We start from the raw sequence: 17,480 nt of genomic DNA, 5'->3' as shown, positions 1-17,480 counted from the left end.
AGATTTGTCTATGTGCATGTGTATAAACTGACACTTTCAGGACGATGATATAAACGCCCAAAAAGTTGTGTGGAATCGTGAGCGCCTGAAAAAATTCATATCGAGTCATTTGTTCACGTGTTTTGTATGCCGCCCTTCGTCAAACAAACTTCATTCATCGAACGTTTGAACTGTCTAGGATATCGGCAAATATTTCGAAATACTATAAATTTTATTATACACATCATATATTTATGCCCTCAGACATAACGATGGTGACCTCAAAAGGTGTTGACTTTGTCGACAAAAATGAACATGGATATTTACCTAAAACTTGAGGCAAGCGGTCATGGGTATTTCGAAATCCCAAATCAATATTGGCGTGTTATTTGTTTAAGCGATGGCGCAAGTGCCAATAGCAACGCTTAAGACCAGGTACGTGTATATCCCTGTCTATACACGCTATGCCAGTGTGTATATAGACCATCTGCCATTTAGTGGGGATTTGAATCTTTAGCGAAGAAGAAGGTTGCACTCTCGGAGTGCCTTCTAGGGTAATAATGCTTCAAGTTGCAACTGTTACTCCATACATATATGTAAGGAAGATTAAATATACATATACACGTGACTCACATTCTATGAAAGTTTATTATTTTGTAGTTTTGAAATTTAACAATTGCACAAACGTGACATTAAAAATAAACATTTATATAGTATGACGCGTAAAAAAAAAATGTTTTCAGAAGTGATCCACATTTCACACGAATATATGTCCCGTAAATAGACGAGGATAAACACAGTGTACATGAAATTATGTCAATTCATCACGATGAAAAGGATATTTTTTGATGTTTTGATGAGGAGTTCAAGAATCACACTTTTTTTATATTGGTAAGCCGTGAAGAAAGGAAACAAACTACAACCATACACAGTTTGTTGGCAGACCCTCCCACGCATACGATCGGAGAGGAAGCCAGCTTGTGCTGGATTTGAATTCATGGCGATCACATTGATGAGAGGCTCCTGGGTCACCTAATCACCAGGCCAGTTCTAATGGCGAGAGGTTCCTGACTCAATGTGCTGCGCAAGCACGCTAACCACCAAGCCAGTACCAATGGCGAGAGGCTTGTCGGTCATTGTGCTGCGCTAGCACGCTAATCACCAGGCCATTACCAATGGTAAAAGGCTTCTGGGTCATTGTGCTGTGCTAGCACGCTAATCACCAAGCCAGTGCCAATGGTGAGAGGCTTCTGAGATGTCCTGTCCTAGCACACTAACCACCAGGCCAGTACCAATGGTGAGAGGCTTCTGGTGTTGTGCTGCGCTACCACGCTGATCACCAAGCCAGTATCAATGGTGAGAGCATCCTGGATCATTGTGCTGCGCTGACACGCTAACCACCAGGCCAGTGCCAATGGTGAGAGGCTTCTGAGTTGTTGTGCTGTGCTAGCACACTAACCACCCAGCCAGTACCAATGGTGAGAGCATCCTGGATCATTGTGCTGCGCTGACACGCTAACCACCAGGCCAGTACCAATAGTACTTGTTTTGTTTGTTGTTGTTTTTTTTTCCTTTTCATTTCAACCGATTTGCTTTCACAATAATTTCGGCGGGGGAGCGCGGGGTGGGGGGGATGTCAATGCCGGCTTTGTACAGGGAAATCATACCTCTCATCGCTCCCATTGAGCGTGGGGACATGATGGCAATAAGCATTTGACGGCGCTCGTACGCATCCTCACATTCATCGAAGAGCACTTGTCCTCCACAATGTATTGAGCATGTTTGTACGTCACATGTAGGAAAGGTCATTAGGAACTAGTGAACGACCAGCTGGTTTACCTGGCACTCCAGTTTCCTGCCCGCAGAAAAGTGAAAATTTCTTGACTATTGGGTTAAACAACAAGAGAACAAATATAGAAAGAATTCAGAGTGCAACCAGAGTTTTCTCCGTTCCACTGCACATTTAGTTACTCTACACCATTTAATCCGATAATACTATACAACGCAGTAAACATTCGCCTTGTTTTGTGTTATTACACGTCAAAGCTTACACAACACTTTTTTCAACAGCATGTCAACAATTCTGCAATGACAGCTGGTGAGAAACTGCTCATCTTGTTAAGCCCATGATAACCCTCTGTCTATGGAAATGTGCCTCTTCCTTTTCAGGCTAAATTCAGAGGTAATGTTTGTAGACATTTTATGGAGCCGAAAACGTTTGCTGATGATACGTGTAAGATATAAAACACGTAAATACGACGGCTTGGAATACGATCAAGTCTACTTCGAACACGACCAAGTCTACTTCGAACACGACACCACGTGAAGACATACCCACGTTTAACGTGAGAAAACTTCAGAAAAAAGAGCACGATGCAGAATGTGACTTATTGAATAATGCTTCGTTAATTCACTTGTGAATCAAACGCGTTCCCCCAGAGAGCAGTGTAGGCGTAATGACTGAAACATCACGGTAAATATGCCAGGTGCAACATTCCAGTCAGCATTATCACTATGCCGCCTTACCAAAACGTCATACTGAACACAGCGGTCATGACATCAAAGCTGTACGGAAAATATCATTGACAATCTTCATCATTCCGACACAGTACATACTTGGACTCTCAAATGAACAATCTTGTACCTCACTGGCACTATACTTCACACACAGCACAAATAAAACGCAAGAGACAACTGCTTAAACTCTCACGACTGCTCTCTGCTATTTTATATCTGAAAGTTTCACATGATTTTATAAAAGAGACACGCCTAAATAACAAAAATAAACATACATGAAACAATGCATATGGTTTAAACATCGGTACAGCTCACAGTCCGAATGTCCAACAGAAGAATGAAGAATTGTTTTCATTGTTTGGCAATGATCTGTTACGTTTTAATACACGCTTTTTTCACTTGGGCGCAAGAGTGGCTTCTCTCTGCTTAGCCAAGTCTTCTGTTAATTTCATCCAATACTGATTACTTGCCCTGGAAAAACAAGAGTCACTGGATGAAAATCTTATAATGATACATGTACTATTACAGTAACATACATTGAGACAAACATTCACCACGGGTTGATTGATTTAGTCCACAGTCGTGACCTCGGGCGTTTCAAAGGATACATGAAAAGGCAGTACAAAACAAAGAGTATGTATGTAAGGAAAATGAACAAGGATATAACAATGAGATACAAATTGTCGTGAATGCTCGTGAATATTTGGAAATGACGTAATCGATGACCATATGTGAAAACTGGGACCAGCTTAGCGCCCCATATTCAGGCTCCCCTCAATTTTATTTTACGCCTATCACCGTTGGCGTAGCAGGTTATGAGCCGTTTCAGGACTGACCGGTGCAGGGTTAAGAAGACTGTAATTAAAAGCCATTTTTACGCCTCAAGAAGAGGGCTGAGCGAGCAGCCTTTTTTTTTTGGTACTTCTATATGTTGGGCCACATCCTAAACTGTTCACCAAGCGTTTCATGTATCCTTTATCAACAGATTGCGCACCTCTGGCCGGCATAGAGAACTCTTTTTTTTCCTTTTATTCAGGGTGACCTGTAATTTTGTATCGTTTTAAGAAACAACGTTTAGATTATTATTAATGATGTACATATCTGTCAACAGACATACAAATGCGTCTTGTGCATGGCGATAGAATTCAACAATAGACATGTGCGTTACTCAATTCTGTAATGCTGCTAGACATGCGCGTTATTCACTTCTGTAATGCTGATAGACAGGGGCATCATTTAGTTATGTAATGTTGATATATTCAAGGATGTAATAATCTATACTTGTAAAACGGACACCACAAACCTATATTCAGAGAAGAAAACAATAACGAAAAATAACTATAAATGAAAGTCCAACAAGTTTTGTGAAATATTTAGACCCGTGTGTAACAAGTTCTGACAATGTCCAACAACTGAAGACGGTTTTACATGAGGTCTCGGAAGGAAGTGTCGGGAAAATACGGTAATATGAAGAATGGATGGTAGATGCACTCACCTGCTGACATTACTGTCGAACTGACTGAACTTGAGGCCTTCACAGTTTGGGGGGCAACATTCAACGCCTGGGGCTAAGAACCCTCGCTCCGCGGCCAACTGCAAGGTAAAAAAAAAAACATGGAGTTAATACGGTTGTTTAGAAAAAAATATGCACGCTGCTTTGTGAGATGTTGATACCATACAGTTTTGCCTGCCCTTTACTAGAAATATGCATGTATTTCCGGTATGATATGACTTCAGAGTAGAAAAGTATATAAGGCCTTGAACAGTTCCAAAGAAAGAAAGCATTCACTTACTAATTGTTGAAGAGTATAATTTATTTATTTACTTATCTATTTAATTATTTAATTGGTGTTTCACGCCATACTCAAGAGTATTTCACTTAAACGACAGCGGCCAGCATTATGGTGGGATGAAACCGGGCAGAGCCGGGCAAACCCTCGACCATCTGCAGGTTTTTAAGAGTATAGTTCTTTTCTCATGACTTACATGTGCAGGGTCAGGCTGAACTGTTCTAGAAACAGACGGAATAGTACAACGTGCTCGGGTCAGGTCATTAACCGCGCATGTACACTGCTAAGAAATTTACTACATATATTTATATATGTATTGCTCTGTCTTTACATGTCTGTATATTTCTGCAATAATCGCATTTATGCACATGAACCTGTTCCTCTGGATTGATACATGGAATTAGAACTTGCATGCATCATGCCCACATACTTAAAGGATACATGAAACGCTTTGGTTTTATTTTTTGATATTCAGATTATCATGTGTAATAATATATAAGAGTACCAACAAATTTTTCCAGTTTCACTTTGAGGGTTAAAAAATGGCTTCATAGTACAGTTTTCTTAATTAAGTCTCCAGTGGTCAGCCCGGAACTTAATTAACTTGTCAGCGATGACACCTGTTTAAAAACAACTCTGTGGGGAACAGATCGAACGGGTCTTGCCGAGTGGGGTCGGAAGTGTGGGATCAGGCTGAATGAGGGCGGGCGCGGAGGGGGCGCTATGCTGAAACCATGCAGCATCTGTGTACGTGTCACACTACAGCGACACGGTTATCCGGGCTTGGGGCACTTCGGAGGTGATCACCCACTTCCGAATAAGATCAACGATGACGGGGCATAATTTTCTTCATTTGGCATAGAAACATAACCTTTGTTTTATAGTCCCTTTTCATGTATCCTTTAAGAACCCTATAATGAAGCAAAGCTTCAGCTATAACAATCAATAATTTTAACATCTTTCCAACATGACAACAAGCTATTTTTCAGCTAGTTAAAGAATATGTTACAGGCAGAGAATGTTAGTGGAAGTATTCCCTCGCAGAACTTGTGAGTTAAGACTGCTTTTTGACTCTGCTCTGGAATCACATTAATAAACAGAACTGCAGCTAAGACCAGTTACTGACTTACAAACACAGTGACGAAACCAGCGTTTAACACTAAACAGTGACAAGAGCAATTCATAAACAACTGAGCAGTAAAACAAATAATTTCCTTCTTTTAGTAACACGCCCGTTTTCTAGTCACACATAGAGGAATATCAACTTCCTGGGCTCATTTTACAAACACAAATACAAACTGCCATTTGTCACAATAAGCAAGTATGCATAAGCCCGTGCAAATGGCTTCTGAAATGGTCTATGGATTGTCTGTAGTGTTTAGCTGAAACTGGCTTTGCATCGAAGATTACAAGAAAACACAACAAAACAATGCTATAGAATCTAAATACTGGTCACCTCCTCAGCGATTTGTCGTATATGGTATGGTTCAAACCCACAGCATCCCCCGATATAGCGAACACCAAGCTCAAAAGCTTCCCTGGCGAACTTTGCGGCGTCCCAGCGGCTGATGAGGCGGTGCTCAAGGGCTAAAATGAGAAAGAAAATAGGTTTGACATGCAATACGCTGCGCCAATATTGTACAATGTCTTACCACGATTATAACGATGCACGAACGAATAATCTGTTGCATGGCATCACGAGGACATTTGGTCAGTTTGAAAGAGAATATGTATATTTTCTGTCACATTTATTCAAATCTGTTAAATAACTGATCTACTCCTACCACGTGTATCAAACAAAACAAAGGTTCAAATTTTCTACCCTCGGTATTTTCAGGGTGGGTGGACCGTATGCATTGTAGAATTCACATTATGTGTTAAAACACTTTGCCATTTCTTCCGCCCGTCACTTCAATCACACAGAAATCTCATGGCACCTGCACACACAGCAGTTAGCTGATATATTACACGCTGATACCTCATATGATTCGGTACCCTTAATGACAAGGACGCAACTGCCTTACAATTCGCACTGTATTATGAGCTTAAATTAAGGTTCCGTTATGTATTATTTATTTATTTATTATTTTCATTTATACGACGTTGGCCAGCATTATGGTGAGACGAAACCGGGGAAACGCACGACCATCCGCAGGTTACGACCCGAGAGGAAACCAGCTTGAGATGGATTTGAGCTCACAGCGACAGCACTGGCGAGAGGTTTCTGGGTAAATGTGTCACGCTAGCACGCTAACCACCTGGGTCACGGAGACCCTGGCGCCGTTATGTAAACAGCCTGGCTATATACAGGCAGTAAAATTGGTAACAGGTCAAAAGCAACGCCAGGAAAGAATTTAAACAGAAAGGCATTAGAAATATACCGTTATGAACCGAAATCGTTGACCGATCCACGAGGTTCAGAAAGAAATGAAGAGAACAACATAAATAACAGAAAGAAAATAAGATGGATATAACAACATCATGACCGCTCTCTGTACTATCTTCTACGCAAAGCTTGCCCCATTTCAAGCAATAGATCTACTGACTTACAAAATGGACACGACCGGTGATTTATATAGCCATCCTTGTCGTTCTCCATCTCCGGGAAATGGAATCCCAGAGGTTGAGCCATCAGAAACACGTCCATCCCCTCCTCATCTAACCTCTGCTTCATTAGCTTCAGGGTCTTGATACTCGTGTTAGGGTCGAAGTTACAGTTCACACCAACAATGTCTGCACCTATACACGAAAAGCGTTCGTCATTAGCTTTGTCCGTCGAACAATGTAAGTACAAGCAAGAATACTTCAAGAAAATCAACGATATCAGCATCTAAAAGAGACAGCCTTACTACATGTAATTATCAAACTCCAAACATATTAAAAAGGAGACGAATAAAGTTTGAAACTGTCAAGGCACCATGACACGATTGGACACAATAAAACATATATTGGACTGCGGTTTGCTAGGTATTTTCCTTATTTCAAAACCAGGCATTAAGGGTGTGTCCAAAGCTACGGCCAACACTTTGTCATGAAAAAATTCATGGAGTAAGAATGTCACGGTGGCCCTACTTCAGCGGTGATGTATTGCAGATACAACCCGAGGGTCTCAAAGGGGTTAAATCTACTTGATTGTTCATTCTGCATTCATGGTCATTACATCACTACTCAATACAGCTTCCGTAAAGAATAACTTTTCCAGACCAAAACATAATCCCAAGGTCCCATTGCCTTTGAAATGACGTTATCAGGCAAACTAGTAGCATTCTAGACGTGTGTTACAAAATGATTCCATGTACTTGGTAGTATAAACGTGTTGCCAATGTGCAGGAATACTACGAAACCCGAATGCGGCCACTCGCGTTTTCTTACTTTTCACGTTATAAATATATTGTTGAAAGCGCGGAAACACGAAAGGGCTAAGTGTAAAAACGCGAAACTCCGAAGGTCGAAAACACGAAAGTGCGAGGCGAAAGAAAGAAAATGCCCGGAGGCAATCATTTGATTCAACATGGCACTTTCGAGTTTTTGCTTCGTACTAAGTGAAATTAACTTCGCTCTTTCGCCGCTTTGAAATGGTCGAAAACGCGAAAGAGCCCAGTCCCACCTTCCGGTTTCTGCTGTTAAGACTTCCGGTCTGAGTGTGTTGTCAACGTGCTGGATGAAGCAAAAATCGATAGTTTTGAACTAATCATAAAAAGAACGAGGACCAACTCCTGATAAACTATACATATACTTAGATGGCTTTGCCAAACACAAATGTGTATGTCACTGTTCTCTATTTAGACAATAATTCGCTGCTTGAGAAACAAAAAAGGCCATCTGCTCAGGACCTTAAACTATAGACAAAAGGCTGGCATATAACACCGTCATTTTTAGTAAGTATTAGGCTTACCATACACCGAGTACTGCCGGAATACAACAGAAACACGCGCGATGTTTATCAAGGAAGATTACCTATTTCATGTCCGACAATGGCTGTACTACATCAGTATACACAGACAGATTGCAAGAACTGCCTGGACAACAATTCACCCTTGTTTTGCGCTATATTCCAACACTCTGACGAAACACAGACCGACAATGTTCCTCCAGGGGTCTTACTTATATCACATTTAAACATAAATCTGACGTTTTTGCTGATTTATTTAACTTTATCCACATGTTGTGAAGACATTATATTTAACATTGCATCTCTGCCAAACGCTTAATCATTGTTCCTTATGTTCCTTATGGCTATACCAAGTTAAAAAAATACTAACCCTGTATATGTAACTTTAAGCTACGTATGCATGTAATAATTACAAGCACTTTCAGTTGTCTCTTTTATTCACAAGGTCGAAAGTAAGGAAACGCGAGTGGCTGCAAGAGGGCACCCATAGAATAGAAACTAAATTGTCATGGATGCTTTGATTTCTATCAATTTCAAGCCATAGTTACTGACCTGCTCGCGCCATCCTGACCGCACAGTCGCCCACGCTTATGTCATTCCAGTCCCCCGTGGGCCCTATCTTCAGGGTACATGCCACGGGCAAATTGTACGTCTTCATCACCTCTATCGCCAACTCGGCTTCACGTATGTGACCAATGAACTGTCCCAAAGTGAAAAAAATGAAGCTCACACATTTTTTGGACCCGCTCTATTGCATACCCAGAATACCCTACTCTCCGTTTAATGATGTAAGCCGTGTCTTCATCAAGTTACACGTCGTTGAATGCTTTCCATATATATCCGTTATCCAAAATGGAAAAGGAGAATTCTTCAATTCATAATCTATCTGCAATAATTATACTGGCTATAAATTATAATTTTTTCTTAATTATTTTAAGTAGAAAAGCATTCCATTATCTAGAAGTTATTATCGCCCAACTGTTATTCTAACTGTCATTCTAACTGAGCATCGTCACAAGAATAGTACAGTATCTTCTTTCTTTTCCGCCAACTGAGCACTTACTTCTGCCAGTAGGAAATCTGCCTTGTTTTTAACCAGGATGTCACATTGTTTCTTGAACTCTCCTCTAATTACGTCATCAGGCTCACCATTAAGGAAACTGGGAGTGGGAGAAATGGAGCCACAAACTAGGGTACTACCGGGCCCCACCACGTCCCAGACGATGTCACACGCCTTCTGATTCAACGCCTCTGTCTGACAGAAAATACATCAATAATTTAGGAAAATGGAGCTTGATCTTCGATTCATTGATGACTTCTTTTATTATGTATTCCGCTGCAACATAGATTTTAATTCAGTGTTAACCTTGATTAAATTAAAAACATGTAAATCTTATCCGTTAACTTTTTGTGAAGTTGAGCATAAAGGTACAAAGTACAAGCATTGCATTCAAATTATTGAGTGGTCGGTCATTACAGCGAGTATTTGGTTGTCTGTCAATGCATCGAGTATTGGGCTGTCAGTCATTCCGGTGAGCGTTGTCGGTCATTCCAGCGAGTATTATCCCTCATTCAAGCGAGTATTGGGTTTGCCGGTCATTCCATCGGTCATTCTAGCGAGTACTGGGTTGTCGGTCATTCCAGCGAGCATTGGTCCGACAAAGATTTGTAACCTCAATGGCCGCTTTCACCTATTCAAAAAATTCTCACTAATTTCACTAAGCAGTTGTAACTGCCTGCTGTTCACAATTACCAGCCTTTTTCAATCTATCTTTGCCGTCACTATGGCTTCATTATGTTGGGAGGTTTGTCAGGCAGCCCTACGTCAGCTGACTAGCCTCTGACTGCTCTACGTCAGATTATAAGCTAATGCCTCTCCTACGTCAGACTACTGGCTACTGACTGCCCCACGTCAGATGGCTAGCTACTGACAGCTGTACGTCAGCTGACTGCCCTACGTCAGACTACTGGCGACTGACTGCTATGAGGCAGATTACTACATACTGACGGCATTCGAATTATTGAGTTATCGGTCATTCCAGCATACTAAATACTACATGCTGACTGGCATACGTCAGCTGACTAGCTACTGACCGCCCTACATGACATTACTAGATACTGACCTACCTACGTCAGCTGACTAGCTACTAATTGCTGAACGTCTAATTACTAGATACTGGCTGCCCTACGTCTGATTAATAGATACTGACTGTTTTACGTCAGACTACTAGATGCTGACAGCTTTGATTCAGACAACTAGCAACTGAATGGCCTACCTCAGCCTACTAGCCACTGATAGCCTTCACCAGACTTCTAGCTTGCCACGGACTGGCCTACCTCAGCCTACTAGCCACTGATAGCCTTCACCAGACTTCTAGCTTGCCACGGACTGGCCTATGTCAGACTACTAGCCATTTGTGATATCCAACTATAACGGCTTCACTGTTAGTCAGAAAACACTTCAATTTAATGACACTGAGTTCTGTTTACAACATGTGTGCCTACACTCGCTGCCATGCTGCTCGTCAGCCTCTTTTCGGCATACAATGATATACTGGTTGGCAGTCACTCATATGTCGTAATCGACCATAAACACTACACCACTGACAGGCCTACCTCAGACTACTAGCCACAAACTGGCCTATTTCAGACTAAGAACCAAAGCCTACGTTACGCCGGACAGCTAGCTAACAACTGATGGCTTATTTCAGACTACCAGCCACTGACTGGCCTACTTCAGATTATTAACCACTGACAGACTACTACCCACTGACTGGTCTACGTCAGATAGCCCTACACCAGACTACTAACTTGCCACTGACTGGCCTATTTCAGACTACTGGCCACTAGCCAGATTACCAGCTTGGCCATTGGCCATTGACAGCTATGTAATTCGGGTGCGGTCGTGTTACAAGCTCTGTCACATGCGTGGTTCAAATCAATACGTCATCTTTTCAGTTTTTTTCCCACGAAAATTGTATATGAAGTGAAATATCGAAATATACTAGAACAAGGTAAAACACCAATTAAACAGACAAAAAAGTCTATTCACACAAACCAGATTTGCCCTCAGACAGGAAATATTGTCTCAACGTTTAGAATGGTAAGTAAATTAAAAATACCATGACAGAAAGCAGAGGTGACATAACTGTATTTTGAAGAAGAAGTGTGAAAGAGGTAGGCCTATCAATACCGTGACTGTCTTTCCAAGACTACGTAGTTTTCCGTCAGCCGAGTAGAATGTAAACGCCTGCAGGACGTCCGCACCGGCTCGCTGGAACTCTCGATGGAGTTGTGCAACTAATGCAGACAGAAAACAGCATGTGTGACAGTTTCTCCCTAAATATTTAACTGATTTACTATAATGAAGTATAAAAGGAATTTTAACAATTAACCAACACATTGAATTCTCATGCTTTGTTGTTGTTTTTTTTTGTTTTTTTTTATCATTTCTCAGTCAAAATCACATAATTTGTTTACGGTAAAAGGAGAATAAAGCTAATGCTTAGACTTGCAGCGACTTTAAAGCCTAGTTGAACGAATGAAATCAAGACTTGTAAACTCTGTGAACACGTGGTAAAGTTGTGACCACCTGACCTTCTGTGACCTGGCCTTCTTAACTTGTGTCCCCAGGCCTATATATACAGCCTATAATACTAACAAGCACATCGAAGATAAAAGCCGGTAATGGGAAGAGCATCTAATGAATGAATTATGTCTTAATCAATTCAGCTTTAACTCATGGAAAAAAACACTTTCTTTAACTTTCATTTAAAGTATGAACTAGGAGGAAGCTGTGCACATGATGCTATATTAGTCGGTACAGAAGCCCATTGCATTGGTCCGTATGTACTCTTGCAGTTAAATTGGTGAATCTTTCTCCTTTAGAAGACAATGAGACAAAATAAAAAGTTACCTTAAAATGTTTGCGGTTTAACATTGGTGTGTACCTCGACAGCGAGGTGGCTGCAATTGACTTACAAAAAAAATCCTTTTCCGTTAATTAATACACTTGGGTTAACTCACCCGCTTCGGGGTGATCGAGCACAGCTTCCGGTGTCCAATGGCCTGCCGTAACATACCCTCGCCTCTCCAAAGTCACTACATAACTTCCGTCTCCGAGAACTGGGCGCTTCTTCAAAATCTCCAAGATGTTCCGTTCACCCATAGTATCTACAGGTTACCTCGTCACGGCTGATGGTTTGCAGATGCAATCTGGCACGCAAAGCTGCACAGTAAAAGAGAATGAAAGTTGGAGCTTTTAAATATTATTGGTTGCGCTCTGTCAGACAATTAACCATATGTTTATATATAGTTTCGCTTGCAAACGAAATTCTAACAAATGCGGTGACCTACCGGCGGAGTCTTCTTGTGAACTAAAGATGGACTTTGGATTTGTAGATCATGACCACGCGCTTTTGGCTGTGACGTTGACATAGTGCAGATTATGAAGCAAACACCTTGTGCCACAGATACAGGCGTATCAAACTTGGTGACCTATGTGAAAGTTAGAAATCAGAAAAGTTAGGTAGACAGTAGGCGATTCAAAGGGACCAGTCATTACTTTTTCAAACTTTAATATTCAGTTGTCTCTTATCTTTTGAATTATACAACATCCAGTTTAAACAATACACACCTCTTGTGAATCTCTTTCACCTGACACCGAAGTTGACACCATCTGACTCCAGGGGGCGCTACAATCGAGTCGCCATCGAATCGCCTACTGGCTGAGACAGACAATGCCGAAACGACTACAGCAACCAAAGTAACAAAATATGCATTACTTATGATTCTCTTTTACCTGATACCAAAGTTGACGCCAACTGTCTCCGGGGAGGGGGGGGGGGGGGGGTGCCTGCAATAGAATCGCCGTCGAGACGTTTGGTTCTTCTAGACCGTTAACTATTGCCTGTGCGAGCCAGAGAGCGGTTCGACCGTAATTCAATTGTAGCGCCCCTTGGAGTCAGATGGTGTCAGCCTTGGTGGAGAATCATAAGTGGTGTATACTGTGTGAATTTGGTTGCTGTAGAGCATTCAGTATTGTGTGATTGGTGGCCAGTTAGTATATTGTATTTTTATTCTACATTTCAGAGGATAAGAGATATTTGAATGTAAACGTTTGAAAAAGTAATGACTGATCCCTGTGAATCGCCTACCGCCTACCGCGAACCGCCGACTAACTTTTCTGATCTATAGGTTAGATCATGATTCACGAAGACTACACAACATTGTGTCGAGGTGAATCTTCGATACAATGTTGTGTTGTCCGGGTCAGTCATGGGCTAACCTACTTAAGCACATACGTACAATACGTACAGGCTTTTTCCAGCAACAAAGTATCAAACTCACCAAGTTGTAATACAGAAAACAGAACTTTCATAGACCATGGGTACTGTACGGTAATCCTATCGACTGATTGTTGAGCGTGGCGAGAATAAAGATGGCATGTGCTAATCTAAATTCTTATATTAATCGAGTGCAGCACAAACTAGGTCATTCACAAGCTGTACGTGAAGCACTATATAGGTCTAATAAACATGCACAGTAACACCCTCCTTGGCGTTGTCAGGTAAATCCGATAAGCTACTATATGTAGGTATGAAAAGGCTGAACATTGTTTGGGCCGATATAATACATTGAAAGAAAAGACAACCAAAAATATCGACTAATCAAAGTTTTTTCAGAAGAGGGCTCCATACAGATCTAAATGGGCATAGGTATTTTATTATCATAATTTTTATAAATCACCTTTTAATCCGGAATTCTTACGATGCCATGGGAAACGCCATTTAACAGAAACCGTATTAGAGTATTAGAGACGAGATACTCCTTTGTCGTGCGACGTATTTTGTAGAACCGAAGGCCATGCATTGTGGCCTCCTGGATGAGACCATGGGGAATAATGCCAGACTAATTCCACTACCACCTATTGAAAATGGCATCAAGGAGTATGAGAATTGTATCGTTATCACAAAAAAACAGCTGATTTAACACAACTTCTGCCTCGCAAAATGGTGAACTAGGAACGGGTGACACCACAGCGAAACAAATGCCTTCTCGAGTGGTAGAAACATTTCGCCCTTGGTTGGTTAAAACTAAGAGCATGGCGGCCCGTTCGATTTTCCCTACGTGGGCGATTTTGCTTACTTTCAACTGCAATATCTCGGTTATCCTACATAGCAAAAATAAAATTGACGTTTTCTTTTAACTTTAAATGTGACTCTTTATTTAGAAATACATGTATATACATGTGGTCTAGTGTTGTCTTTTCTTTTCAAGTTCATCAAATATGTCAACGGTGATGGACATGTACATGCATACATGTATAGTACACTCGCTATGGATTCTGATTTATGTGATACAGCAGACACAGATTGTTATTGTTACAGGCTTATATGTTTAATAGAACACGCTTGTTACGTTATTCCAGCAGAATAATATTGTTGGTGTAACGGGTGTTGTGTTGTCAATGATATAATATTATGTTGCACAATTAAAATATATCCTAGATTCACTGAGAAAAACATAAAGTCATGTTAAATTTAACAGATCAGATTAAGAGTGCTACACCATATACATGCACATTCATTATTTATGTCCCCCTCTGGGTCACTACGGGCCATCATAGTATCTCACGTTTTAATACAAGATTTGGCTTGGTTCATAAAATTTTAAAAAATTAAATCGAACTATTTTATTTGACAGTCTTTAACGGTCTTGTGTATGGTATATACTTCATTTGAGATTTTTGCCTTTGGCTATTTAAAGGGACAACACTAAAGAAGTCTCTGACCAGCACTTGGAGCATGTTCATGTTTTTCTACCCCGTCACCAACTTGACGGCAGGCAATTTGTTGTTCAAATTCCACATACATCAAAGAACCATTAGTTTGGAACGAGGAGAGCCTAATGCAGTTCCAAGTACAAAGGAAAACTGACCAACCCACACCAATTGGTAACAGCCCGGTTGGTTACCGATTCGCTCTGAGCTTCTGCAAAGAGAACACCTCAGTTTCTCAGGTTGTAACACATTGGTAACTTGAAATGGTAATATTTAGCTTTATACCAACAGTTCAAAACAAAACTGTGACCAAGCTGATAACAAAATCAGTTAGCTGGAACAGGTTGGTATCATCCGGCTTGGAGTTGTTTAGTAACCAGTTCGCACATACACGTAACAGTTTATTCGGGCAAAAAACTAACTGGTTATCAACAAATCTGTTCAAAGCTGTAACAAAGCAATATAAAGCTGAAACCAACTGGTACACTGCAAGAAACCATGCGACTTGAAACTTTGAAAGTTTACCAGTACATGAGACGAACGAGATCTATAGGTTCTTGTAACAGGCGCTGCATAATAAAGTCCGCATTTTCTGGCTAAAACTTGCGGCAGGTACTGCAAAACCGAATAATACCACAGGCATTATTCTTAGTGGTACTTCTGTACACAATCGGTTCTTGCTTTGCACTTTCTGACTTTAGCTGTTCCATAAACTGGTATTGTCCTACCCAACTGTGCACTTGTATACAGCTCCTGTAATTCTGCAACCTTGTTTTTAAGGTGTATATTTGAGCATAATCTAAGGACATTAGTCTGTGTGGACTGATAAAGAAATGGCCCAGCACAACATCCGAAATGGTTCTGCTTACCCCTAGCACGATTTCTAAATTGACTCGCGTGTCTAGCCAGCCAACAACATGGAGCAGGCCTATTTAGATTCGCTATTGTCCAGCTTGTCACAAACTTAATTCACGGGACTATGAAAGTGACGTGCCCAGTTTGCCATTGGCATAAGTTGACCACATTAAACTTTTGTTTTGTCTTTGCATGACATGTTAACTTACCCATTAGTGAATACACAGGCCTCCACAATGAGTTCAAGTGATAACTGATTTAATCGTCAAATACATTTCCGATATTTCCCATAACACATCAACAAAAGAGTTTCAACACATAATCCTGACACTCAAATGGCCCCTATATAATGGACAGTCAGTATAATGAAAACATATACACGAACAAACAAATTTAATAGAACAAACACAAATTGTATATATGCGTAACAGATTAAGGAATGCCTAGCTCATCCGGTTAGATACCCCTGTACCTGGGCAAAATCGCCTACATCTTCCAATCCCTAACGTACCGAGCAGATCACAGACAAAATGTTTTAAAATCAAGCTTGTCTCAGCTTGAAATACGGAGACAAGGAATCGAAATATATGTGCATGCCTAACAAATTCGCAACAGTTGCGCCATCCCGCAAAACGTTGATGACGTCTTCCACTCAGGACCCTCTACGCTAACCAAATTGCCCATATTACAAGGTAGGATGACAAAAATTTAACCAAACGACAGACAAACAGACATGTAGACAGAACAGCTTACGTGTAGCTTCGATCTTCTCTAAGTTCACCATCAGAGTGTCTCTCTGAGCAGTTCACACACACTTGGAACCGACCAATATAGCAAAATAAAATATTTTACAAATATGTGGCGCCCTGGTATGGCATAGTAACCTACACTATCCTGAGCACAATACATTGTGGTGCTTTGTTTTGTCTGTCGGTCGGTTCCAAGTGCCTGTGGAGCAGTCCATCCTCACATGGTACATGCGTGGCCTCCAGTGTTTACAGATCGTGTTGGTTACAGCTGTGTGGTGTGCAGTGCATACGTGCTTACTGTAGTACGCGAATTTGCCGTGACCCACTACGAATAGCAGCTCAGACATATGGCTCGTGGCTAAATAGATCAATGGGCTCTTGTTACCAACGTGTGGGTATCAAATACCCTGACTTCTAGAGAAAACATAACCATTCGGGGAAACTTTCAAACAAAAGAGTCTGAATGTTAGTTGTAAATATGGTCTTTTTTTCAACATTTGAAAATAATTTTTGCATGTTGGGTACTTCTTGGTATATTTTGTCTTTGCATAATAATGATCTAAATAAGGACGTGATGCATGTTTAATAAATATATTTCTGCTAGAATTTGGTTTTCTTAGCTAACAAGTGTGTCAGTCTGATATTTAATCATGTTTTTTTAAATATATATTCATAAATATTACCATAATTGAGATAAAGTCACTTGTTTGGATATAAAGCACACATTAAGATTCCAGTGCATCCTCCAAGAAGTCCTCCCAATATCCACCTTTCAAAAATTATTCTTAAATGTCGTTTTCTCTTTAAAGAAAAATTGAAAAAAAATTGGAGGCCATAGTTTCAAATAAATTTTTAGATTCTTTCTTCTGGACTACTTAATTTGTATGGTTTCTTGAGTTATCACCCAAGCGGTACGG

General features: G+C 40.7%; 1 protein-coding gene across 3 annotated transcripts; it reads right to left on the bottom strand.

Annotated features, from left to right (window-relative positions):
* Window positions 1–2,650: 2,650 nt before the first annotated feature.
* Window positions 2,651–16,727, bottom strand: LOC135468805 (betaine--homocysteine S-methyltransferase 1-like). 3 transcript variants are annotated; one of them, XM_064747231.1, is made up of 9 exons: window positions 16,568–16,727; window positions 12,205–12,406; window positions 11,372–11,478; window positions 9,242–9,433; window positions 8,731–8,878; window positions 6,837–7,025; window positions 5,743–5,873; window positions 3,992–4,089; window positions 2,651–2,967 (listed from the first exon to the last, which is right to left on the bottom strand). In XM_064747231.1, the coding sequence occupies exons 2-9, from the start codon at window positions 12,344–12,346 to the stop codon at window positions 2,892–2,894; spliced, it is 1,083 nt and encodes a 360-aa protein (XP_064603301.1). In that variant the 5' UTR covers window positions 12,347–12,406; window positions 16,568–16,727; the 3' UTR covers window positions 2,651–2,891. The 3 variants fall into 3 exon arrangements, with proteins under 3 accessions (XP_064603301.1, XP_064603303.1, XP_064603302.1); XM_064747233.1 differs by lacking the exon at window positions 16,568–16,727 and adding an exon at window positions 13,528–13,635; XM_064747232.1 differs by lacking the exon at window positions 16,568–16,727 and adding an exon at window positions 12,535–12,582.
* Between the last annotated feature and the right edge of the window lie 753 nt (window positions 16,728–17,480).

Source organism: Liolophura sinensis, chromosome 6 (genome assembly GCF_032854445.1).
Source record: "Liolophura sinensis isolate JHLJ2023 chromosome 6, CUHK_Ljap_v2, whole genome shotgun sequence".
NCBI lineage: Eukaryota > Metazoa > Mollusca > Polyplacophora > Chitonida > Chitonidae > Liolophura > Liolophura sinensis.
The sequence above is the reverse complement of the archived record's forward strand: the minus strand, read 5'-3'. Positions and strand labels throughout refer to the sequence as shown.

Coding starts and splice junctions, on each gene's coding strand:
- LOC135468805 (XM_064747231.1), bottom strand. CDS start 12,346: ATGGGTGAACGGAACATCTTGGAGATTTTGAAGAAGCGCCCAGTTCTC. Junction 8,879..9,241: donor CAGATTTCCTACTGGCAGAA/GTAAGTGCTCAG, acceptor ACTTTGGGACAG/TTCATTGGTCACATACGTGA. Junction 4,090..5,742: donor TACGACAAATCGCTGAGGAG/GTGACCAGTATT, acceptor TTTACCTTGCAG/TTGGCCGCGGAGCGAGGGTT.